Raw genomic sequence first — 27,436 nt, forward strand, 5'->3', positions numbered from 1 at the left:
AAGCGGAAATACGGATTGCCCGAAAAACTCTTTGAGTTAACTTGTCAATGGTGAGGAAAGAGTTAAAAGAACATTGACGCCGCATTCACACGGTCCGTCAGCGTTAACGCTTAACGGAAGGCTTGACGTCACCCATTAAAAGTGAATGGGAAGCGTCAACGCTTACGCCCCGTGTGAATGCGGCGTAAGACTAGCCTGTAATATTTCTGTATTATATTCAGACTTCTTAAGTGATATGATGGCTTTGTAATAAAACAAATAAGACATTGTGATAATCTTCTTTATTGAAGAAAATTTTATTACAGAACACTATGAATATGATAAAGCCACAATTAAATAAACAATTGTTAAGTTTTTTTGGTGCATGATAGCCATTTAAATAAACTTAGGGCTCTAAAGTTTTTTATTGTTTCTTCAGATTATGCACAGTTTGATGTGTTTGCCATTTTAAGTTGTCACAGGTTCACACATTTCAGAGAATTTGAGGGTTTTTTTTCTGATTGTTGCGGGCAAAAATCCTTTTCTTAAAAATGCGATGGAATATCCAGGATATTTATGCAATTTTATGCGATAAACTTTGGGGAACTTGCAAAAACTGTTTGCAGCTTTTGCAGCTTTTCAATGATGTTCACGTCACGTAATCACGTCACTTCATAACGTTCCCATGGCAACAGGGACATGGCTGCACATTTTTTACTTTCTGCAAAGATATATGATTTTTGCTATGAAAATGTGGGGGATTTTGAAATCATGCAAGCCTGCATATTTTGCGCACGGATATCTGCAATTAATGCTGGGAAAGTGCGGCGTATATGAAAAAATGCATCCCCCACAATAATATGTGGACTTTGGCTGATTATTCGTTGAATCATTCGATCGCATAGTCGCGTTTTTCTGGAGCCACTGAAATATGTGCTTGCATTTGTGTTATATATACAAAATAATTACACACAGTGCACACACATATATTATGCAAAAACAAACTTTAATTTTGTATGAGATTAATCTTTTGTCAGCCCTAAAATAAGTGATCAAAATCTTGAAAAAATAGGCAGCATTCTCTGCTCTTAAGCGGTGGGGGCGTGTCCACTGTCAATGCTGAAACCTAGCCCACTTACGGGAAAGCTGCTATCTATCTCAACTATCAAATACCACTGCAACCTAAATGGATGCTTGCGATTGTGTTAGGGGCGAGGCCATGTGCCCTCCTAAAAAATCCTAACTCGGAAATGGTGAAACATTTTTAATGATGTAACTCTGCAATTCAGTACTGCATAGTTTACAGTCTTTGTTGCATGTTTCAGCAATACATTTTTTACATTTGCTAATTACAATGAAATCAGTGTGCTACTTTATCTGACTCATAACATAGCTGGCTTAAAACAGACATGTAAAAATGCTCAATTTCTTAAGAATCCACAAAGACAGGTCAGAGCAGCATACTTCTTTCTGTACCACACACACACACACACACACACACACACACACACACACACACACACACACACACACACACACACACATACCTACTTATCTACCAAGTGGGGACGTATGACTGAACACCCTACCTTTGGGTACACCCCTTTCTGAAGGGTCTAGAGACAAAATAAAGATATCCCTGCACTACTGGAAATGCCCTCATTACAGATATCAGTTGATATTTTCAATAAAAGCTGTCTTTCCAGACCTGACATTTTGCCTTCACTTTGGGGACAGTATTTTTTATGTCCAATTTGAGGACAAACACAAACTCTGATCTAGTCGACTTTTGAGGACAATGGTGATACACAAACTCTGATTATGTTAACCTTTGAGGACTCTAAGATTATGATGTATATGACTCACTCTAATAAGCAACATTACAATTCAAAGTTCAAATACTGACTTGAAAACAGCCTAGTGCAGATATACAGCGGTTACAGTTAAGTTCTTCTATTATTTAGTGATTATTGATTGGTAAGCTGATTTTATGAATATATACTACTTCAACATACATAAGACAGGAATTGCCTAGTTCAGTGGTTCTCAACTACATTCTTGGAGACCCACTGCTCTGCACATTTTGTATGTCTCTCTTATCTGACAGACTTAGTTTAGTTCATGGTGATCTCTACTAATGAGCTAATGATTTGAATCAGGTGTGTTAAATAAGGGAGACTTAGAAAATGTGCAGAGCAGTGGGCCTCCAGGAATAACGTTGAGAACCACTGGCCTAGTTAATGTCAATAGACCAAAATGATTGCTTTCTTGAAATCCAAGACTCTGGTGATACACAAATTCATATTTTAAGTCACTTTGGGCAGTCTGGTCATACACAACTCAATTCATACACAACAACATAATATAAATTCACTTTGGTTGAAACACAAACTCGGATTTTAACTCACTTTGGGGACTTTGGTTGATACACAAACTCAGATTTTAAGTCACTTTGGGGACTTTGGTTGATACACAAACTCAGATTTTAAGTCACTTTGGGGACTTTGGTTGATACACAAACTCAGATTTTAAGTTACTTTGGGGACTTTGGTTGATACACAAACTCAGATTTTAACTCACTTTGGGGACTTTGGTTGATACACAAACTCAGATTTTAACTCACTTTGGGGACTTTGGTTGATACACAAACTCAGATTTTAACTCACTTTGGGGACTTTGGTTGATACACAAACTCAGATTTTAACTCACTTTGGGGACTTTGGTTGATACACAAACTCAGATTTTAAGTCACTTTGGGGACTTTGGTTGATACACAAACTCAGATTTTAACTCACTTTGGGGACTTTGGTTGATACACAAACTCAGATTTTAACTCACTTTGGGGACTTTGGTTGATACACAAACTCAGATTTTAAGTCACTTTGGGGACTTTGGTTGATACACAAACTCAGATTTTAACTCACTTTGGGGACTGTGGTTGATACACAAACTCAGATTTTAAGTCACTTTGGGGACTTTGGTTGATACACAAACTCAGATTTTAAGTCACTTTGGGGACTTCGGTTGATACACAAACTCAGATTTTAAGTCACTTTGAGGACTTCGGTTGATACACAAACTCAGATTTTAAGTCACTTTGAGGACTTCGGTTGATACACAAACTCAGATTTTAAGTCACTTTGGGGACTTTGGTTGATACACAAACTCAGGTTTTAAGTCACTTTGAGGACTTTGGTTGATACACAAACTCAGGTTTTAAGTCACTTTGAGGACTTTGGTTGATACACAAACTCAGGTTTTAAGTCACTTTGAGGACTTTGGTTGATACACAAACTCAGGTTTTAAGTCACTTTGGGGACTTTGGTTGATACACAAACTCAGATTTTAGGTCACTTCTGGGTCTCTAGTCATACACAAACTCAGATTTTAAGTCACTTTGAGGACTACAAGAAAACAAGGAAAAATGACTTCCAAACCATTTATTTAACATGCAAATGCATGCTATAAATGTCAGAAGTTTTAGGCAATACCGGTAACAGCACTTAACCATAAACACAGTTACTTAAAAGTTAAGTGCATTTTAGTTTGCCAATAAAAGTGTCAGTATAAAATATAGGACAGTATAATCAATGAAACTGATATGAACTCTTTCACTCTTTTCTTCACCTTTACTTTCTTGCCTTCTACCTTGCTCCTCCCACTTCACTTTCCTTTTGCTCCTCCCTCTTCTCTTTAACCTTTGCTCCTCCTTTTATCTCTTTACTTTCAGTTCACTCAATTAACTTCTGTCTACATTGAACAATTGTAATTACAATTAAAGGAAATAAACAATACTGACATATTTTAAAAGTGCATATAGAACAGAATATGTTGACAGAAAAAATAGCAACATGTAAACATATAACAACATGTAAACATGCATGTAAACAAAGAATGAAAATGAGACATTTGTCAGTGCAGCTTGTTCTTTTTGCTTTCCTCAGCTTTTTACAGAAATTATCGTCTTACCATTACATTCAATCCTCTCTCTTCTCCTGTCTTGCTTACCTCATTAATATTCTGTTTCCTCCTGTACTCAAACAAATTCTCCCTCTTCATACACCTTTACTCTTCCTTACTATTTTCACTCATTTTTAAAAAACAGAGCATGATGTGTAAAGTATAAAGACAGTTTGTCTGAAAGGAACCTATTATATATTACAAACATACAAAATGATGAATCGTTTGCAGAAGAAAAGCTTTTGTTTACATCATATATGTGTTTACTGTGTATAATAATTATGTAGCTCATACACACACATGAATGTATAATTTGAAGAAACAAAATCTATTTATATTTTAAGTGTTTATATAATATAAATTACATATAAACATAAAAATGTATATACACATGTAAATATTTATTAAATATAAACATGCATGTGTGTGTATTTATATATAGATAATTATTATACACAGTATACACACATATGATGTAAAAAAAAACTTTTATTCTGCAAACGATTAGTCATAATTCATCATTTTGCAGCCCTAAACATGTTAAAAAGTTATTCTAGAAAAGGATACATTATTTTATGTTTTTGTAACATGGCAACTTTTCCTCACCATGCTCTGTTTATTACAGTAAAAAGAAAAAAAGTGTTTTTAATTTGCTCCCCTATAATCCACCCTGTTTTTTTAAAGTGGTGATCCTGTTTCGCACATAATTTTTCACACCAGTCCACGTACGTTCCTTCAAGGCTTCTGGCTCTGCGTGAATGCATCTCTCGCAGTCTTGCTTACCAGGAACTTTGCATGTCTTTATGAACTTCATCATGTGTTTTTCAACAGCTTTTACCTCAACTTCTTCCCATTTTCTTTTCGAAGGTATTGATGAACCTATAAAGTGAAAAATCATATCCTTATTACAACTAAATTCAATGGGATTTATTTATCAATCAAATGTAGAAACAAGCGCAGATCCATGCGCAAACATAATCTTACAACACCACTCATGTGTGATTCATTAAACTTTCATCTGGCCAATTCCATCACACAAATGAAGGGGTGTTGATAAATGTGGCGAATGAAAACTATAGTAATTTAAATATTATACCCATATTAATGAAGCCCCTTGAGAATATGACATGAGGAAACATAACCTGGCCACACAGAGGAACATCTACATAGATATTGAACTTTGACATTTCAAGTTCAAACAAAGTAGCTTGAAAAGCAAATTTCATGCAGTTGGGAGCCAGATCACTAAAAAGTAGAGCTGCAACTAACGACTATTTCTTCTGTCGACTAATCTAGCGATTATTTTTCCGATTAGTCGACTACTCTAACGATTATTTTTTTTATTAATAAAGTGTTCTTTTTTTGATTTGCTATTTAATCTGTTGGATAATCTGTTTTCTTCTCTCTGTCTGATCTGACAGTCATTGTTTGTTTTATTGTATTTTAACACAACTGAATTCTATTTTCACATATTATCTGTTGTCAGACATATTGAGGCGTTTTCGCAGACAGGGATTAGACTAGTCCTAGACTAAAATAAATATAAGAGCTGTCCAAACTGAAAACATCTTCCACTGACATATCTTTAAATACATCAGTGCCCTTAGTTTGGCCTCAAAGTGCACACAAGTAATGTTTTTAGTAAGGCATGTTTGTTTAAACTAATTATATTTCCTAATTAAACTGAGGTCTAGTCCTGGCTTAAACTAATCTCTGTCCAGGAAACCACCCCAAAGACTATTAAAATAGTGACAAAACATGACCCAATAACCTTGTGTTTAATTCAACCAGCTGTTACTTTAACTACTAAGTTACTAAAATTTTTATTTATAAACGCGACATCGCAGACAATTTGGCGCAAATTAAAAAAATTGCCATTACACAGAGTTACTACAGAAGACATGCGCGGGCATAGGAGAGAGCTCGCACACAAGCACATAGAGAACCAGTGTGTGTGGGAAAACACTGCTAACCTTTCATGATAAACTCGAATCAGTCGTCTTCTCTGTCAGTAACATCTGATGTTTACGTGAAAATGCAAGTACACAGAGGAATCCGCACGGAAAACACAGCCAACTTTTAATTCTTTCACTCAGTGTCATGTATGAGAGGCGCTGTCTAGGGGCTTCACGCAGAGAAAGAGAGAGAGCGCACGTGCACAAGAGAGGCACCACTGAGCGCTCACAACAATAAATTAAGCCGTTTTAAATGAAAATAAAAATGTAAATGTTGCGACCATTGTTGATTTTGTGGCGCACACAAACAAATCAATGTATGGAAAACACTTCGAGGAGCAGAAGCAGCCATTACGCGAGATGAATGTAAACAGCGTGACGCGTCGACGCTTTCTACCCATGTCGACGTATTTTCGTAGTCGATGTAATCGATGACGTCGATGCGTCGTTGCAGCACTACTAAAAAGAAATTGATATTACACCAAAACGCCAACATTGTAATTTTTAGATATGTGACCGAACACGGAAAGTAGGGACACAAGTCTGGTGATCTCAACAGATTCTGCAAAAAATATAAAAATGCTTTTCTATCATTAGCTCAAAAGTTGTTCTGCCGACTTGTGTCACTGGTTTCCGTGACGGGGCACATATTACTGTTTCTAAGACTTGTATATACCCAATTTACCATATTACAGCTGTATAGTAAAATCCTTTTTATAATTAAATATTCTGCATTGATGCATTAAAATATAACAATGTAAATAAAAATCATACTGTGTATGTGAATTTCATTGCAGGTTTTTACAGTGTAGGCAGAATTAGTGAATAAATGACAAATCACATAATATATGTTTATCTATTTCTTCAAACTGACTGTACAACAAACTCAAATTTTGAAAAGCTCCTGTCTTGCTACTGTTGCCTATAGGTATTGTATTTAGTAATTCAGGGTTTGTCATTTCTTGCTGTTTGTGTAGTTTAAAGATTTTTTTTACCTTGATCTTTCTGTGAAGCAGATGGTTGATCAGTCTCTGCTGGTACTGGTGATGTTGTCTGAGGTAGGTCACTACAATCCTCTTCATCACTTGACATTGTATCACCTTCAGCCTCAAGTTGCTCTATAACAATAAAAGGAATCTGTCAATGTATTTTTTGCAAAAGATGATGAAAGATAAATACAGATTTGCAAATATATAAAGCACAGACTCGCACAAAAATCTAATTTCATACATACCATTTGGGTCGATTTCAATGTCATCAAGTCTCTTTCCTTTAAAGCTGGACAGTGTTCCTTTCTCCATTGCCATTAAGACCTTACTCATTTTTGCCAGCTGCAATGTCCCCTCTGGTAACCGGTAATACTGTCTGTGGATCCTTATATCGTGACCGAGAAAATCAGCCAGTTGATCTGCTTCATTTTCATCAAGGTTGAGAATCTTTGACATGGTAGCTATGTGTTTCCTGAGCCTGGTTGAGGAAAGAGCTTCAGGATTCTTAATGCCACATTCACGAGCAGCTTTACTTATGCACTCTCCTCCTCTGTAGGCAGACATTGCACCAGATCTGGCAAACATAAAAGGATTCTCATTTGGGACACCACAAGCCTCACGTGTTTCAACAAGCAGCTCCATGGCAGAAACCAATGAAGGTTTGAGGAGGACAGGGACCTTTCTCCCTCGCTTACCACGGATCTCTACTCTGGTAAAGTGTTTACACAGCTTCCTCTCGAACTCAGAAAGACAGATGGCTATGTCTTCATGCAGCTCAGAAGAATCCCGGCTTTGAAAAGCTGACAAAAGCATCCGTGACACCTCACCTTCTCTTCGTCTATTGAACATGATAACTTGGGAGAGTGTGACTTTGGCCAAAGCAGCATAGCTGTCTGCAGAGGGGCAGTTTTTAAGTTTATTAAGGAATTTATCCCGTTTCTTTTCTAGATGTGCGTGCAGGACTTTGACATCCTGAGTGAAAGGAATGATCTGTGGTGCATTCCACTTGGCTTCCTTCAATGTAGTTATAGCACCAGCAGAAATGTATTCATTCCACCTTGCTTCGTGTACTTTTCTGAAGTCTCGAGCACACTCCGCACGCTCATGGTCTCCATACATCATCGCATTACTTTCAACAATGCTACAGATCTTTTTTAAAGAATGTCCAAGTTTGAGGGCTAAAGAGGGAATGCGGTAAGAGTTCTTCTCTTCGTCAAAGCCAGACACAACTTTCACAGCTGATATGACATGTTTGAAGTTTGCTGGTATCATGAAGTCCTCCATTGTTTTCAGTGGGGTTATCCTTCTTGCTTCAAGAAGAAGTCTGCCAACTTCTCTCATTTTCTGTCGGATGTAGTCATGTTTGGTCACATCAGATCCCATCCTGTTAAACATGTGCTCTCCCAGTTGCATGATGCATCTGTCACTATGAATCACCCGTGAAACTTCGTCATAGTTCATCAGGGAAAGTACTTTCTTGAAACCTTTACTCACCTCTAAGCCAACAGGTGTTTTTAAGGCACAAAGAGATCTTACTCTTTTTCTGCCCTGAGCTTCATCATCCTTCGGTTTAAGTGGACAGTTTTTAATGTGTTTCCATAGGCTGAGCTTGTTGTAAAGGCCTTGACAGTGAATACAGTGGATAAATTCTTTGGGGTTTTTGCACTTTTTTGGACGGTAGCAGGCAATCATCTCACCTTCCCCTTTTCTCACCACATCTGTGTTGTGGGCAAAGTTGCCCCTTTTTCTAAGAAGGTTTAACTGGACTCTTCGTTCTTTGGAACGTTTTGGGAAAGCTACAGCCTTTGCAACCTCTACTTCATTGCGATGTACAAACTCAAGGTGTCTTGCCATTTTTGCATATGGCTTAGAGCAATAAAGGCAATACTGTTTTTTGTTATATGACCTGCTCTTTTTTTGTGGTGATGGCATTGACTGAACCAAAGTCTTTTTGTCAGAGGAGGTTTCGGTCTCTTCAGTTTGGCATTTCATCCTTTTTGATGACATTGCTGTCATACAATTGGCAGATGAAATACCTGCCTCTTCAGCTTTCCTTTTTGAAAGGGGTGATTTAGTATGTCTTAAACGTTTGTTGGGTCTAGGATCACTACATTCAGACTTATTGTTTGATCCATCTGAACTCCTTTCAGCCTTGCTTTGTCCAGAAGCACTTCCATCTGATTCATCTGAGCTGAACTGGGGTATGTAGTCAACATCACTGTAATCCGTAACATCTGAATCACTGTAGGCACTCCCAGAATACTAAATGAGAAAAATGTTACACTTTCTTAAATCATGCAAAATTATTTCTTTAACTAAATGTTTAAAAACTTCTAGACAACTGCCAGAATCCAACTGATTTTCAACAAGAGGAACTCATTTAAGCATATAAAGTGCATGGTTAATTACAAACCTGTCTTTTTCTTGATTGCCTTAATGAGTGCATCTGGAAAAAGAAAAAACAAAACTAATGTACATAAAATTGTATATAATAATTAAATGTAAATAATAATAATTAAAAAAATAAAACACTTAAGAGTAAAAAAACAGTTATTTCAACTAGATATATTTCAAACTGTAGCTCAGCAAATAAGGCCTTAGTAGATGGCACACTTGGCACGGTTTGATAATCACAAACAGAAACGCTGTACAATACAACTGTATCATAAAATCTTTTTACACCATGACATAGATGATAATAATATTCTGTGAATTCACATTAAACCGTCTTTACTAATCTCAATTACCCACCTCCATTAAAGACAGTGTCTCAGACACCTTTGATGAGGAAATCACAGGGGTGGAAGCAGCACAGGGCAAGGGTGTAGAGGGCTGCACAGGAGAAGAGGACGATGATGTGGTCTTCACAGGTGATGAGGGCTGCACAGGAGAAGAGGACGATGATGTGGTCATCACAGGTGATGAGGGCTGCACAAAGGCAGAGGAAGATGATGTGGTCTTCACAGGTGATGAGGGCTGCACAGGAGAAGAGGACGATGATGTGGTCTTCACAGGTGATGAGGGCTGCACAGGAGAAGAGGACGATGATGTGGTCTTCACAGGTGATGAGGGCTGCACAGGAGAAGAGGACGATGATGTGGTCATCACAGGTGATGAGGGCTGCACAAAGGCAGAGGAAGATGATGTGGTCTTCACAGGTGATGAGGGCTGCACAGGAGAAGAGGACGATGATGTGGTCTTCACAGGTGATGAGGGCTGCACAGGAGAAGAGGACGAGGATGTGGTCTTCACAGGTGATGAGGGCTGCACAGGAGAAGGAGAAGGGTATGAGGGCAATAAGGCTTTTACAGAGGTAGACATAGCACATGGTGCCTAAGACGGTGCATTAAATGTGTATGCTATAATACTGTCTGTAACTTTAAAAGTATAATTGAAAAAAAGTTAAAAATAAAAGCAGCATGGAAACTGTTCAACGACTATTAACACTTTAAATAATAAAGTCTTAATTGACTGAGGTGCTAATCAAGTAATGTGATGATCATATCCAAATATTACTCACCATGAAATATTCTTGTGATTGCTCTATGGCAGTCTTTTTCGTTTTAATTTGTGCTCTGTTAAAGCGCTCATGGCAATCTTTGAGTTTCTGAGGATATATGAAAAGGTATTTAACTTAAAATAAAAGTAAAATGTACATAATGTTAAAAGCTGTGACACTCAAAGACATTAGGCAAAACCAATCAAAAATATAGAAAATAAAAGGTAAATATAAAATATCGCTTAATTTCAAGTGCTCTGGTTTAGATTAAAGGAATAGTCTACTCATTTTCAATATTAAACTATGTTATTACCTTTACTAAGAATTGTTGATACATTCCTCTATCATTTGAGTGTGTGCACGTAAGCGCTGGAGCGCGCTGCGACACTTCGATAGCATTTAGCTTAGCCCCATTCATTCAAATGGTACCACTCAGAGATAAAGTTATATATAGTAGTTATAAGAGCAAGTTTGGTGGTACAAAATAAAACGTAGCGCTTTTCTAAGCGGATTTAATAGAGGAATATTGTATGGCGGAAGAGCACTTTTGGGAGTACTTCGACTCGCCTGAAAAATGCGCTCCCCTTCTCCCTCTCATAATGGGAGAGGGAGAGTGTTACTGCGCCGAGTTGAAGTACTCCCAAAAGTGCTCTTCCGCCATACAATATAGTTACTCTATTAAATCCGCTTAGAAAAGCGCTACGTTTTATTTTGTACCACCAAACTTGGTCTTATAACTACTCGTCTTAAATAGGAAAAACGTTGATGTGTTTGGTCACTTCTAACTTTATCTCTGATTGGTACCATTGAATGAATGGGGCTAAGCTAAATGCTATCGAAGTGTCGCAGCGCGCTCCAGCGCTTACGTGCACGCACACAGATGATAAAGGGATGTATCAACAATTCTTAGTTAAGGTAATAACAGTTTAATATTGAAAATGAGTAGATTATTCCTTTAAGAGTCTTCCATAAATCTGTTAGAAAAGATATAGCACATAAAGTAAGAAGAGTCTATGGGCCAGATTTACTAACAGCTTGTGCCAGCTCAAACCATCATTTTGTTAAATAACGACTGTTGTGATTTACTAAAGACTTGAATGTCTTTAAAACACAAAATCGATTGTGGGACCATTGTCATGTTTGAATAGAAAAGAGCTCTGCCCGAACTGCTGCTATAAAATTAAACGCACACAATTTTGGAAAATATCATTATATGCTGTAGCATTAAAGGAACACGCCCACATTTTGGGAATTTAGCTTATTCACCGTATCCCCCAGAGTTAGATAAGTGCATAAATACCTTTTTCATCTTCGTGCGTGCCATAACTTTGTTGGACGCAGCCCCCGCTAGCTTAGTTTAGCACAAAGACTGGAAGTAAATGGCTCCAGCTAGCATACTACAAGTGACAAAATAATGCCAACATTTTCCTATTTATATGTTTAAATAGGAACATGGGCGGAGTGACTCTGAGGGAACTCTCTGCTCCTCACCACTAGATTTCTGTGAGCAAATCACTCAAGTAGCAGTGCTTTGTCTTCTGAGAATATAGTTACCAGTATGTAAATGATTAAAAGATGGCTGTGTCTCATATGACCAAGTTATTTGTACACGGTGTGACTATACAAATCACAACATATAAATAGGAAAATGTTCGCATTATTTTGTACCTTATTGGGAGCAGTATGCTAGCCGGAGCCATTTACTTCCAGTCTTTGTGCTAAGCTAAGCTAGCGGGGGTGCGTCAGACAGAGTTAGGGCAAGCGCGGGGATGAAAAAGGTATGTATGGACTTATCTAACTCTGGGGAATACAGTGAATAAGCTAAATTCCCAAAATGTGGGCATGTTCCTTTAAGATTTGTGCTCACAGAAATGAGTAGTTAAATATGTTCACTAGAATTTGCCGTCCCATACTTTTGTCCATATAGTGTTACTAGTTATCTGATGAAGTAAACAGCCTAAGATACTTTCTGCATGTATAGAATGGTTACCATTTTATCCTCTGATGTTCTTGCTTTGCCTGACTGTTGTGGCTCAACTTGCTTATGTGGTTCATTGATGTACACCTTATACAGGGCAGATGAGGAAACAGGAGGAGCCTGATGGAACTGAAAGTCAGAAAAGAAGAGTTAGGGGGTAAATTTTGTACTGTATTTGCTAAGCTTTTGTATGGTTTTGTTTTATACTGTGATGTATAAAAGACAGTGAGATGCAGTAATATAAGGTACACGTTCATCTGTCCTAAAGTAACTTTAGCTGAACCTACTTTTTAAATCTGTCAGTATTCCTCCGTTTAAAAAAAACAAACAAGAATAAGTTTACTAAAAAAATGCACGATTTAGAAGTTGTGGCATTGTTTCACAGAGGATTAAATGCTTGTCCAATATGTCAAAAACCTCTCAAATTGCTAGTTTCCCACATGACTGTATAGAACCCGAATATAGGTGTTTTGTGTACTTACCAATTTCTGCAAATCCAAACTGCTGACTGGACTTTTATCACTGGATTCTGTTGATGATACCTAAATGAAAGATTTGAGAAATATGAGAACACAATCATATGGTATCAAATCAGCATAAGAGAAAAATGTCATCATGAAATATTGTTAAAGATTCTTAGGATATACTTGACAGTACCTTAGCTCGCCAAGGCCAATCTGAATCTCCATAACTGTAAGTGATTTCTTCTCCTGGTTGAATATCTCGTACAGCAAAAAGACACAGATGAGGTTTTTTGTTCACTTCAACAGTTCTTATTTTGCATGTAGGATTTCTGTGCTCATCATTTACAAGTCTTCCCAAGGACCCATCTTCCTTGGATGCATCCATGCTATAAATACATAAAAATACCACCAAGCATAAGAGACTGATTTGTAATCTTGTACAGCAGTTGTTTCCTTTATGCCTGTACCTCGTAAGAGTAACTTCTGTAAACATATCTTAACAACTACATGAAATCAAAATGAGTTTTTTGGGCTTTAAGGCATTTTACATCAGTGGGTCTGGTTATATGGTCTGCTCTACACATTTTGGGGCAGATTCCTGAACAGGGCTAAAGTCTATTCCCAGACTTAAATACAAGTTTGAATTGTCTGAACAGAAAACAGCTTGCACCGAGATATCTTAGAGAGCGCCTTTTTCATTGCTAAAAACAATATTATTTTGTGTATTTGGTATAATATAATGTGTTCATGTGGTTTATGGTTAAAAAACACATTATTTTAAACATAAGGTTTATTTTTGTATTTCCAGATTTCACTCTCTTCCTGAAACGCACGGATTTGAAGAGCTGTGTGCCTAATTGATCAACTAATCTGTATGTTGTGATTGGTCTGATTAGCTCTGTCAGCTGGAAACGTGAGACTTCTTACCATGATTGAAAGATTCAGTTACTAACAGGAGTTAACTTACAGGCTGAGTTCGAAGCAGGATGAATTATGATAATTTCTACATCACCAATCCCAGGAAGTAAACCTTTTGCCTACAATCCGTGTGTTTGTTGTAATCCAAGAAAAGAGATTTACGTTGGAGACGATAACTCGCGTCATGGTTTACTTTGGGGTTTGTAACTTTTGCATATTGTTAACATGAACTAATACACACTTACACACCAAAGGAAATTTAAAAACAATAGGTGCTCTTTAACATATCAGTGCCACTGTTTTTATCACAAGATGCACAGCAATGTTTTTTTTTTGTAAAATGTCCTAATATTACTAAGCCCTAGTCCTGGATTAATCTAAACCCTGTATGGTAAACTGCCCCTTTGTGTCTGCTTTTTTACACACAATAAAAATCATCAGCTGGGTACTGAGTGCGTCATACCAAATGTGCAGAGACGAGGATAACCAGGACCCAGGAGTTTTGGTGAACTAACCCTTAACCGCCCTATTACTTCAAGACAATAACTCTATACTCACCACCAATTTTTGCCATGCCACTGAAAATCAAACAAGAATGTGTTCTCAACGTCATTGTAGAGTTTAGATCGATCAAGGCTCTCCTCTGAAGTCAGAAGTTCACCTCTGTATTCAAGGACAAAATCACCTCTAAAAAATGCTTCAGTGGTGAAAACTCCACGTCCTAAAAAGAAAAAAATACGAGTAAGTTCTGCTGTTCCTTTAAAGTGAATTATTATTTTCATGAGCTCTTATCCAAAAACAATAATAAAAATAGCTAGATCTAAAGTTTTATCTGTGGTATCCAACAATTTTGGACATAGCCCTAGTTGGATCTTTCATTTTGTTGTTGTCGGCTGGATTAAAAGGAGCGGTGAATCAAACAATAAATTTTACCTTGATAATTTATTATATAAGAGGTCATCATACTTAAATGAACATCCTGCAAGTTTCAAAACTGAAACCGTCTGTGCTATTGAAATATAACATTTTTTTGCACCAAGCCAGGAAAATGGTCTATTCAGGAATGTGCTGAAATATGATGTCAGAGTAGAATTGAAACACCTCCCCAAACCCATATACAATGACCACTTTTGTAGCCCCGTCCACAGCTTTGCGTGACATGTGTGGGTCAGGGGTAAAGCAAACCATGCAGTGTCTCAACAATCATAAGGGGTGGCACGGTTCTTGAAAAAAATCCGAACCGTTCAGTTCGGAGCGTGTGCGTTGCACGGTTCATGGCATGCGCAATAGCCTCGTGCCCTGTATGTGACCTTGCCTCAGATGGCGTGTTTCCCTTTCGCGAAAGAAAAGTTGACTGGTGTGGAGAGTGAGTGCTGCAGGTTATGTTACATGTAGAAATGGCAAGTTGGAGAGAAAAGGAAGTCTGCCCGGAGTTGGATGACGCGCCAGTTTGGTGTGTGGAAACTTTTTATTTCATGTTCCCTACGATGACAGTGGAAAAAAACAATAGATAGAACTGCAGTCTATGGGTTGAATGTGTTCGAACAGCCACAGAAGATTGCCTTCTCTCCGCCCATTTATCAAAGCTAAGGTACTGAACGACTTTTCTGACTTCTGCCACGAAAACACAGTGAACGTGCGCTATTTTTAGCCTTTTATTGATAAAACTAAAGCGGCTGATTTCCGCGTAGTTTCATTTTGCTAGCGTGAGAAAGTTGCGCGATCTTATTTCATAAATTGCCTCTCAAAGTAATCAGGACAGAAGTGGTCAAAAGTGGACAAGAGAGACGGATTTAAATATTACAGGTGTAAACGTTATGTTTCTCTCTCCTGCACATATACTCTCTGCAGTATTTAAGCAGCCTCTCAGTAATAAATCTAAGAGCTACACTGAAGTTGGCAGTTTGATAAATGCAAGTTATCTTTGTGTGATAAAAAGGCACATAAGATGGATATACACATTCTCCTTTTTTTGCCAAATAAATGAAAAGCATGTTGAAATCATCAATGTCTTACCTCTTGCTGTATCAAAATCTCACCTGGCTTTCCTCAGAGAGGGTCTCAATAATGTGCTTAAAGTCAAATTCAGTTTGTGCATGATTACATGATATAACTTTTTTAATAAAGTATCCTAAATTATGGATAATTACTACATTAATAAGATAATACATTTCTGGAGTGTTAAAAATTAAAAGTAAAAATAACAACAAGAACCATACAGAACCGTGAACTGTGGCCAATAAACCGTGATACGAACCGAACCGAGGGTTTTGTGAACCGTGCCACCCCTAGTAAACATGTCTTTAAAGATTGCCAAATGTAACCAAAATGACTTTTGAAAACATGTTTCCTAAGAGACTTTTATTTTGACGCGGTGATCTGTTATAAGTGCCCAACAGAGTGTTCGGTTGTGGAAGAACCGTCTATGGGAAGAACACAGACGCTGTTTAACGGAGGCTTGGAACATAACATTAGGAATGCGTGGTTAAAGTTTGTTTTTGAAGAAGTTCCAGCTCGGGTGGGGAGTGTTTGTTTACTTTGTGTACCACGGATTCATTTGTAAAGAAGCCATGAGTCGGTGCTGGATTTGCAGAGAAACTGTGATTAAAAGCACCACTAATATTGCATCTGGCAGGAATGACACAACAGTATACACAGTGAGTAAAACATTTTACTTTATTTAAGTTACTACGCGTCACTACTGTTTAGTAAAAGATCGCTTGATATGTCCTGTTGTAACATCAGTGTCTAAACACGTATATTTGACTGTTTTAATTTACTAAAAACATTAAACCATTAATAAAGGTGCAACACTTAACAATATGACTGTAATATAACGATAGAAATATACAAAGTTAGTCATAAGGATTTATCAGCCGCGGTTTAGATTCTGATGCGTGCTTACTTGTGTTGTTTACGGTAATTTAGTCACGTTGAGTTTAAAGTTCTTTTATACTTTACTATACGTATTGTCATTTATGGGTATCATCTTTAGCACCCAGAATCTTTTGTAGCTCAAACATTTGTGTTCGGCTGCTATTTTTACACATCAATGTTTTTAAAACATTTCCCCACATGTAATGACAGGGATCATAGCAGTGGGCGTTTACGTCCAGGTCTTCACTGCGGGCCGCCCCTTCAAACAAACCATTATCCAGAGAGCAACTAATCCATGTTACAAAATAACCTATTATTTATTGCCTTTGATGTTTTTGAATGGAAAAACCACTTGAATCAGACAACAGTATAAAACAATAAAATCGACAGATTCATTGCCCCTTTAAGTCAGCAGGATCTATCACAAAAGTCCACGTAGAGTGCACGTGACACAATTTCCATCATGCATGCACAGACGGATTTTGAAGTAGGTAGCCCAGGCGATGTGTTGCATTTTGTCGCAATGCGCATGCATCAAAAGTTTGTATGCACATACAAATAAACTATGCTTTGCAACTTACATTTGCGTACATGAAAGAAAACGATCTATACTACAGAATTTATCTTACCTTTATATTTGCTGATAACTTGCTCATAAAGCTCAGGCTTGTCTGTTTTACAAGTAATGTGATGCTCAGCATCCTGTTGAGGTCTTTTTCGTTTTTTCTGCCTTGGTATACCCAGCATCATAGCGACTGCAGTGACATGCAATGACTGAAAATAATCAAATGAATCAATCGATTAATCAAGCATAATATTAAGGTTGCTAAAATTGTTTACCCAAATAGCAAACAAATGGTATAACATATGTATCTAACTTATGTATATGCATGCATGTATACTTTTGTAAATATACATATAGCTTAGATATACACACACATACACAACTCTAGATAACTTATACATACACAATTTAAAATCTTTAAAAGATATCTGTGGCTATTCGTGCCACTGTTTGCATGATAAGAAAATCGCATGATTGAAACTCAGATTAAACAATAAGAATTAATTACTAATTACCCAATCTATTACTGCTATTTCACATAATTTTACTAAGCACTTAGTCGTTTATGGACAACATTAATAGATCAGTAAAGTAAGTTATGTTACTCTGTAACCGAATGTTTGTTTACTGAACAATGCCAATATCGATATGGGCTACTCGGGAAGATAATATTTTTGACCACAAACCGTCAAATAAGATAAAATATTTCACAAATCGTATGTTACTCCAGCTTATCTTTCATATTTTGCACAAATATGTTATTATACATAGGACTGAACTCACCTTTCCTCCTTTAATGGGCGCGTGTAGTCTGTTTCGCGGGAAATTGGGGCTAACAGCGGTGATGTCATTATCACGTGTCTGCATTTCCGGGGAAACGAATCCACTGCTGCTGACTTGCGTAGTAAAAGTGTCGTTGATAGGAAGGCCGAAAGCATGTCACGTTGAAGTATCGCGTGAGCGATTAGAGCACGTATTGAGAAAGTTTGATCTCGCGGTACTGTGATGTCATATCTTGTTCGATCTGCGCAGCGCTGTATGAACACAGCTTAGTGTTGTTGCTGTTACGCCACAGACAAGGGGATCAGCACAGCACCTCGTGCTACTGTCCAAAACAACTGCTATTTACAGAGAGATTCCTCTAAATGTAGACAAATCCACATGGAAATTAATTGATGGAAGGTGCTTTTAAAAACATTTAATACATACAACAAAACAGCTTAATGAAAGCTCTGTTTCTTGAGAACATTTACTGCTCCACCTACAATATCTTATTGGACTGTCTTTTTTATTACCTAATAAAAATTAAACATGCAACAAAGCTTTTTTAAACAAATAAAGTAAAAAATATAATATAATAACTTTTGACCCAAATTAAACACAGCTGAAACAGCTAATCAAGGTGTTCAGGGTTGCTTGATAATTACAGACAGGTGTATGAGCAGGGTTTAAGACACCTGACCTAGGGTTTAGGAATACACAATGTGTAACTTCAGATTATGAATACCCAGGGTTATCTCTTAACCCCTGGTTAAGCACGAACAGTGTGACACGTGAAACAGATAACCCAGGATTCCGTTAACCCGGGGTTTAGAATAACCTGGTGTTAACTTTTCCAGTGTGAAAAGCATGTTTATATGTTGATAACCTCAAATGACACAAAATCTCCTGTTCATTTCTTCTGGTTGTGAAGTTAGCAGTTTGATGTGCTGCTGTGATGTGGAGCATCAGTGGCTAAAACAAGTGGGTTTCAATGTTTACATGCACAACAATATTCAAATAACAATACTGCGAAACTATGATGTAAACAGTGGTTTTTAATTACTCTTATTTGGCTAAAGTCATAATCAAAGTAAACACAAATCAAATTCATATTCATATTTTAGCTTCATTATCAAAGTGCATCATGACCTACACGCATTTCAAATACAATATGTGGGAGTTTTGTGACAGGACACATATACACACACAGTGGTCAACCGTTTGGCTGTAAACAGATGGCTTCAAGCAGAAAAGGCCCTCTAGCTAGGTTTCCAACTGTCCCGTATTAGTCGGGATGTCCGTATTTTGGGTCTCATTGATTTTGTCCTGTATGTGACCTCCCATGTCTTGTTTTTGACTGCTACGTTGATCTAAACAGTGACTGATACAACAGGCTTGCTCGACTTCATGTGGCTCCACAACAACTGAGAAGCAGATGACAACAAAATCCAACAAGAGTGATTTGAGAATTCAGACAAAGTGGACTGCTATCGAAATGCTCTCGCGGTCATTCACCTGTCTGTTCATGCGGCACCGCATGAAGTCAAACAAGTAGCAAGCAGTGCTGAACACTTGAGAATAATCTCAAACACAATCAGTATACGCTAAAGGGGGTCATATAATATGATTTCATGTTATCCTTTTATTATTTGTGCAAAGATCTTCATAATTAAAATGCTCAGTCTCAATTACAAAGAGATCACTGATCCAGACCTGCATAATAAATCGATCTTAAAGGCCCCAACCATACATTTCCAACTTTGCTTGGACATTCTCACACTTCTAATTCACATCCTGTGTGTTTTAATTAAAGTATTTGAAGTTGACTCTGCAAAACTACAGCTCACAGAATCATTGAATCTATGTTAGTTTTAGTTTGTCACATGTAAGATGAACATGAAGGGGATAACGTTTAACTACCCTTAGTGCAGGAGTCACAAGTGTTTTGTCTTATAAGGTAATGGTTCAATTTAAATACTGTGTTAAACGTACCTGCTGTACCAACAAACTGTTAATAAACCTATTGTATGTTGCCAAGGCATAAGAGTTATTATACAATTTTAATTAAGAGATTAGCTATCATTTGGACAAAATACACTGTATACACACAAAACCATGCCTGCACTGCTGCAGCAGACCACCTTTTGTCCTGTATTTGGTGAGGGTGACAAAGTTAGCAACCCTACATCTAACACATATAACAAATAATTAACTGCACTTTAAGCTTTCGTAATATTTAAAAAAATAATAATAATATACTATCACAACAACGATGAACTTTATGTTGTTCAGGAGTAACATGGGGATTTAATGATGTCTGCAATTAATGGATTTATTCTATAACATGTAAAATGGGAACATGAAGGCATTAAAAGCAACTTATGTAAACACCTTAATTTGAATACTGTATTATTTAGAATAAGGTCAGTAATTAGATTATACTGTCCATGTAAACATAATCACTGGCTGACCCTGCTAACTTTACTTCAGTGGACTGCACCTTTTAAATTAAATGATAAAGTTCTCTAAACAAACAGCTTATATGACTTTATTTCTGAATGAGAATTGTATATGTGTTGTAAAAGTCTGATGTGCTACTGTGATGTCGGTGGAAGGGTGCTTAGACATGTGAGGCCTGAAATCACTGACTGAACTGCTAACTTTACTTCAGTGGACTACACCTTTTAAATTAAATGATAAAGTTCTCTAAACAAACAGCTTATATGACTTTATTTCTGAATGAGAATTGAATATGTGTTGTAAATTCTGATGTGCTACTGTGATGTCGGGGGAAGGGTGCTTAGACATGTGAGGCCTGAAATCACTGACTGAACTGCTAACTTTACTTCAGTGGACTACACCTTTTAAATTAAATGATAAAGTTCTCTGAACAAACAGCTTATATGACTTTATTTCTGAATGAGAATTGAATATGTGTTGTAAAAGTCTGATGTGCTACTGTGATGTCGGGGGAAGGGTGCTTAGACATGTGAGGCCTGAAATCACTGACTGACAAACTCTTAACTTTACTTCAGTGGACTACACCTTTTAAATTAAATGATAAAGTTCTCTAAACAAACAGCTTATATGACTTTATTTCTGAATGAGAATTGTATATGTGTTGTAAATTCTGATGTGCTACTGTGATGTCGGGGGAAGGGTGCTTAGACATGTGAGGCCTGAAATCACTGACTGACAAACTGCTAGCTTTACTTCAGTGGACTACACCTTTTAAATTAAATGATAAAGTTCTCTAAACAAACAGCTTATATGACTTTATTTCTGAATGAGAATTGTATATGTGTTGTAAAAGTCTGATGTGCTACTGTGATGTCGGGGGAAGGGTGCTTAGACATGTGAGGCCTGAAATCACTGACTGACAAACTGCTAGCTTTACTTCAGTGGACTACACCTTTTAAATTAAATGATAAAGTTCTCTAAACAAACAGCTTATATGACTTTATTTCTGAATGAGAATTGAATATGTGTTGTAAAAGTCTGATGTGCTACTGTGATGTCGGGGGAAGGGTGCTTAGACATGTGAGGCCTGAAATCACTGACTGACAAACTGCTAGCTTTACTTCAGTGGACTACACCTTTTAAATTAAATGATAAAGTTCTCTAAACAAACAGCTTATATGACTTTATTTCTGAATGAGAATTGTATATGTGTTGTAAATTCTGATGTGCTACTGTGATGTCGGGGGAAGGGTGCTTAGACATGTGAGGCCTGAAATCACTGACTGACAAACTGCTAGCTTTACTTCAGTGGACTACACCTTTTAAATTAAATGATAAAGTTCTCTAAACAAACAGCTTATATGACTTTATTTCTGAATGAGAATTGTATATGTGTTGTAAAAGTCTGATGTGCTACTGTGATGTCGGGGGAAGGGTGCTTAGACATGTGAGGCCTGAAATCACTGACTGACAAACTGCTAGCTTTACTTCAGTGGACTACACCTTTTAAATTAAATGATAAAGTTCTCTAAACAAACAGCTTATATGACTTTATTTCTGAATGAGAATTGTATATGTGTTGTAAAGTCTGATGTGCTACTGTGATGTCGGGGGAAGGGTGCTTAGACATGTGAGGCCTGAAATCACTGACTGACAAACTCTTAACTTTACTTCAGTGGACTACACCTTTTAAATTAAATGATACAGTTCTCTAAACAAACAGCTTATATGACTTTATTTCTGAATGAGAATTGAATATGTGTTGTAAAAGTCTGATGTGCTACTGTGATGTCGGGGGAAGGGTGCTTAGACATGTGAGGCCTGAAATCACTGACTGACAAACTCTTAACTTTACTTCAGTGGACTACACCTTTTAAATTAAATGATAAAGTTCTCTAAACAAACAGCTTATATGACTTTATTTCTGAATGAGAATTGAATATGTGTTGTAAAAGTCTGATGTGCTACTGTGATGTCGGGGGAAGGGTGCTTAGACATGTGAGGCCTGAAATCACTGACTGACAAACTCTTAACTTTACTTCAGTGGACTACACCTTTTAAATTAAATGATAAAGTTCTCTAAACAAACAGCTTATATGACTTTATTTCTGAATGAGAATTGAATATGTGTTGTAAAAGTCTGATGTGCTACTGTGATGTCGGGGGAAGGGTGCTTAGACATGTGAGGCCTGAAATCACTGACTGACAAACTCTTAACTTTACTTCAGTGGACTACACCTTTTAAATTAAATGATAAAGTTCTCTAAACAAACAGCTTATATGACTTTATTTCTGAATGAGAATTGAATATGTGTTGTAAAAGTCTGATGTGCTACTGTGATGTCGGGGGAAGGGTGCTTAGACATGTGAGGCCTGAAATCACTGACTGACAAACTCTTAACTTTACTTCAGTGGACTACACCTTTTAAATTAAATGATAAAGTTCTCTAAACAAACAGCTTATATGACTTTATTTCTGAATGAGAATTGAATATGTGTTGTAAAAGTCTGATGTGCTACTGTGATGTCGGGGGAAGGGTGCTTAGACATGTGAGGCCTGAAATCACTGACTGAACTGCTAACTTTACTTCAGTGGACTACACCTTTTAAATTAAATGATACAGTTCTCTAAACAAACAGCTTATATGACTTTATTTCTGAATGAGAATTGTATATGTGTTGTAAAAGTCTGATGTGCTACTGTGATGTCGGGGGAAGGGTGCTTAGACATGTGAGGCCTGAAATCACTGACTGACAAACTGCTAGCTTTACTTCAGTGGACTACACCTTTTAAATTAAATGATAAAGTTCTCTAAACAAACAGCTTATATGACTTTATTTCTGAATGAGAATTGTATATGTGTTGTAAAGTCTGATGTGCTACTGTGATGTCGGGGGAAGGGTGCTTAGACATGTGAGGCCTGAAATCACTGACTGACAAACTCTTAACTTTACTTCAGTGGACTACACCTTTTAAATTAAATGATACAGTTCTCTAAACAAACAGCTTATATGACTTTATTTCTGAATGAGAATTGAATATGTGTTGTAAAAGTCTGATGTGCTACTGTGATGTCGGGGGAAGGGTGCTTAGACATGTGAGGCCTGAAATCACTGACTGACAAACTCTTAACTTTACTTCAGTGGACTACACCTTTTAAATTAAATGATAAAGTTCTCTAAACAAACAGCTTATATGACTTTATTTCTGAATGAGAATTGTATATGTGTTGTAAAAGTCTGATGTGCTACTGTGATGTCGGGGGAAGGGTGCTTAGACATGTGAGGCCTGAAATCACTGACTGACAAACTCTTAACTTTACTTCAGTGGACTACACCTTTTAAATTAAATGATAAAGTTCTCTAAACAAACAGCTTATATGACTTTATTTCTGAATGAGAATTGAATATGTGTTGTAAAAGTCTGATGTGCTACTGTGATGTCGGGGGAAGGGTGCTTAGACATGTGAGGCCTGAAATCACTGACTGACAAACTCTTAACTTTACTTCAGTGGACTACACCTTTTAAATTAAATGATAAAGTTCTCTAAACAAACAGCTTATATGACTTTATTTCTGAATGAGAATTGAATATGTGTTGTAAAAGTCTGATGTGCTACTGTGATGTCGGGGGAAGGGTGCTTAGACATGTGAGGCCTGAAATCACTGACTGACAAACTCTTAACTTTACTTCAGTGGACTACACCTTTTAAATTAAATGATAAAGTTCTCTAAACAAACAGCTTATATGACTTTATTTCTGAATGAGAATTGAATATGTGTTGTAAAAGTCTGATGTGCTACTGTGATGTCGGGGGAAGGGTGCTTAGACATGTGAGGCCTGAAATCACTGACTGACAAACTGCTAACTTTACTTCAGTGGACTACACCTTTTAAATTAAATGATACAGTTCTCTGAACAAACAGCTTATATGACTTTATTTCTGAATGAGAATTGTATATGTGTTGTAAAAGTCTGATGTGCTACTGTGATGTCGGGGGAAGGGTGCTTAGACATGTGAGGCCTGAAATCACTGACTGAACTGCTAACTTTACTTCAGTGGACTGCACCTTTTAAATTAAATGATAAAGTTCTCTAAACAAACAGCTTATATGACTTTATTTCTGAATGAGAATTGAATATGTGTTGTAAATTCTGATGTGCTACTGTGATGTCGGGGGAAGGGTGCTTAGACATGTGAGGCCTGAAATCACTGACTGAACTGCTAACTTTACTTCAGTGGACTACACCTTTTAAATTAAATGATAAAGTTCTCTAAACAAACAGCTTATATGACTTTATTTCTGAATGAGAATTGAATATGTGTTGTAAAAGTCTGATGTGCTACTGTGATGTCGGGGGAAGGGTGCTTAGACATGTGAGGCCTGAAATCACTGACTGAACTGCTAACTTTACTTCAGTGGACTACACCTTTTAAATTAAATGATAAAGTTCTCTAAACAAACAGCTTATATGACTTTATTTCTGAATGAGAATTGTATATGTGTTGTAAAAGTCTGATGTGCTACTGTGATGTCGGGGGAAGGGTGCTTAGACATGTGAGGCCTGAAATCACTGACTGACAAACTGCTAACTTTACTTCAGTGGACTACACCTTTTAAATTAAATGATACAGTTCTCTAAACAAACAGCTTATATGACTTTATTTCTGAATGAGAATTGAATATGTGTTGTAAAAGTCTGATGTGCTACTGTGATGTCGGGGGAAGGGTGCTTAGACATGTGAGGCCTGAAATCACTGACTGACAAACTGCTAACTTTACTTCAGTGGACTGCACCTTTTAAATTAAATGATAAAGATCTCTAAACAAACAGCTTATATGACTTTATTTCTGAATGAGAATTGTATATGTGTTGTAAAAGTCTGATGTGCTACTGTGATGTCGGGGGAAGGGTGCTTAGACATGTGAGGCCTGAAATCACTGACTGAACTGCTAACTTTACTTCAGTGGACTACACCTTTTAAATTAAATGATACAGTTCTCTAAACAAACAGCTTATATGACTTTATTTCTGAATGAGAATTGAATATGTGTTGTAAAAGTCTGATGTGCTACTGTGATGTCGGGGGAAGGGTGCTTAGACATGTGAGGCCTGAAATCACTGACTGACAAACTGCTAACTTTACTTCAGTGGACTACACCTTTTAAATTAAATGATAAAGTTCTCTAAACAAACAGCTTATATGACTTTATTTCTGAATGAGAATTGAATATGTGTTGTAAAAGTCTGATGTGCTACTGTGATGTCGGGGGAAGGGTCCTTAGACATGTGAGGCCTGAAATCACTGACTGAACTGCTAACTTTACTTCAGTGGACTACACCTTTTAAATTAAATGATAAAGTTCTCTAAACAAACAGCTTATATGACTTTATTTCTGAATGAGAATTGTATATGTGTTGTAAAAGTCTGATGTGCTACTGTGATGTCGGGGGAAGGGTGCTTAGACATGTGAGGCCTGAAATCACTGACTGACAAACTGCTAACTTTACTTCAGTGGACTGCACCTTTTAAATTAAATGATAAAGATCTCTAAACAAACAGCTTATATGACTTTATTTCTGAATGAGAATTGTATATGTGTTGTAAAAGTCTGATGTGCTACTGTGATGTCGGGGGAAGGGTGCTTAGACATGTGAGGCCTGAAATCACTGACTGACAAACTGCTAACTTTACTTCAGTGGACTGCACCTTTTAAATTAAATGATAAAGATCTCTAAACAAACAGCTTATATGACTTTATTTCTGAATGAGAATTGTATATGTGTTGTAAAAGTCTGATGTGCTACTGTGATGTCGGGGGAAGGGTGCTTAGACATGTGAGGCCTGAAATCACTGACTGACAAACTGCTAACTTTACTTCAGTGGACTGCACCTTTTAAATTAAATGATAAAGATCTCTAAACAAACAGCTTATATGACTTTATTTCTGAATGAGAATTGAATATGTGTTGTAAATTCTGATGTGCTACTGTGATGTCGGGGGAAGGGTGCTTAGACATGTGAGGCCTGAAATCACTGACTGACAAACTCTTAACTTTACTTCAGTGGACTACACCTTTTAAATTAAATGATACAGTTCTCTAAACAAACAGCTTATATGACTTTATTTCTGAATGAGAATTGTATATGTGCTGTAAAGTCTGATGTGCTACTGTGATGTCGGGGGAAGGGTGCTTAGACATGTGGTGGAAAGCATGAAATCACTGACTGAACTGCTAACTTTACTTCTTTGAATTCCAGCTATATAATTATAAAAATCATATAAACTTCATCTTGATTTGTGATTGTTTTTAGAGCTTTTAGTTAATAAACTGAAAATACACATTTAATATTCGATTCTAGAAACTGAATAAAATAATTAATGATGAAATATGGCATGAGGATTATGATTGTTTCTATGATTATATTATAAATCACTATCTGATGCCATGAGGTGTTTGCTGTGCTTACTGTGTGGAGTGGGGTTGGGCTACAGTCCGCTTAGCCATCTGAACTTAAACAGAATGGTCAGAGATCGATTTTATTCAAACTAAACATAAAGAAGGAAAAAACATTCAAACCAATCAAACTGCAACAAAAAGCACGCAATTCCTCGTGTTTTAACATATTTCCCTTACGAAAATGAACCATGGTTTTATTGTGGTAAAAGTATAAAAACCATGTTTTTTGGGGTAATGCTACTATCAGCAAAAGCATGGTTTTACTACACTAACCAATTATAGTTTTTAGTTATCAACAACCATGGTTATTTTGTAGTTACCATGGTTTACTATTTGTTTTTGTTTAACTGTAGTAAAACCATGGTTAATTTTCGTAAGGGTTGTGTCATATATATTTGATTAAATAAACAAAAAACATTGTAATGACACCTACTGCATTAAATGTAAACATACCACTTTACTTTTAGAAAGAAATGTTTCCTTTAAAGCCTAATGTCCTTCTCCCCTGTATTAAACTGTTCCTGCACCATTAATAAACAACTGTTATCGATTTTATACAGCGCT

The 27,436-nt window shown here is 36.9% G+C and overlaps 1 protein-coding gene across 1 annotated transcript; it reads right to left on the reverse strand.

Annotated features, from left to right (window-relative positions):
• Positions 1-3,347: 3,347 nt before the first annotated feature.
• LOC135786512 (uncharacterized) lies at positions 3,348-20,435 on the reverse strand. Its single transcript, XM_065295973.2, has 12 exons — positions 17,968-20,435; positions 17,249-17,393; positions 14,301-14,463; positions 13,018-13,210; positions 12,843-12,902; positions 12,373-12,489; positions 10,404-10,490; positions 9,635-10,147; positions 9,297-9,329; positions 7,129-9,145; positions 6,890-7,012; positions 3,348-4,818 (listed from the first exon to the last, which is right to left on the reverse strand). Exons 1-12 carry the CDS (start codon positions 18,049-18,051, stop codon positions 4,598-4,600), a joined length of 3,756 nt encoding a protein of 1,251 aa, XP_065152045.1. The 5' UTR covers positions 18,052-20,435; the 3' UTR covers positions 3,348-4,597.
• Positions 20,436-27,436: the final 7,001 nt, after the last annotated feature.

The sequence above is a fragment of the Paramisgurnus dabryanus genome, chromosome 20 (genome assembly GCF_030506205.2).
Source record: "Paramisgurnus dabryanus chromosome 20, PD_genome_1.1, whole genome shotgun sequence".
Lineage (NCBI taxonomy): Eukaryota > Metazoa > Chordata > Actinopteri > Cypriniformes > Cobitidae > Paramisgurnus > Paramisgurnus dabryanus.

Bases quoted from the DNA above. Each gene is read 5' to 3' on its own strand.
- LOC135786512 (XM_065295973.2), bottom strand. From the start codon at position 18,051: ATGCAGACACGTGATAATGACATCACCGCTGTTAGCCCCAATTTCCCG. The intron at 12,903-13,017 runs GTACTGTCAAGT...TCTTTCATTTAG, and splicing joins ATTGGCCTTGGCGAGCTAAG to GTATCATCAACAGAATCCAG. The intron at 10,491-12,372 runs GTAACCATTCTA...ATATATCCTCAG, and splicing joins GAACATCAGAGGATAAAATG to AAACTCAAAGATTGCCATGA.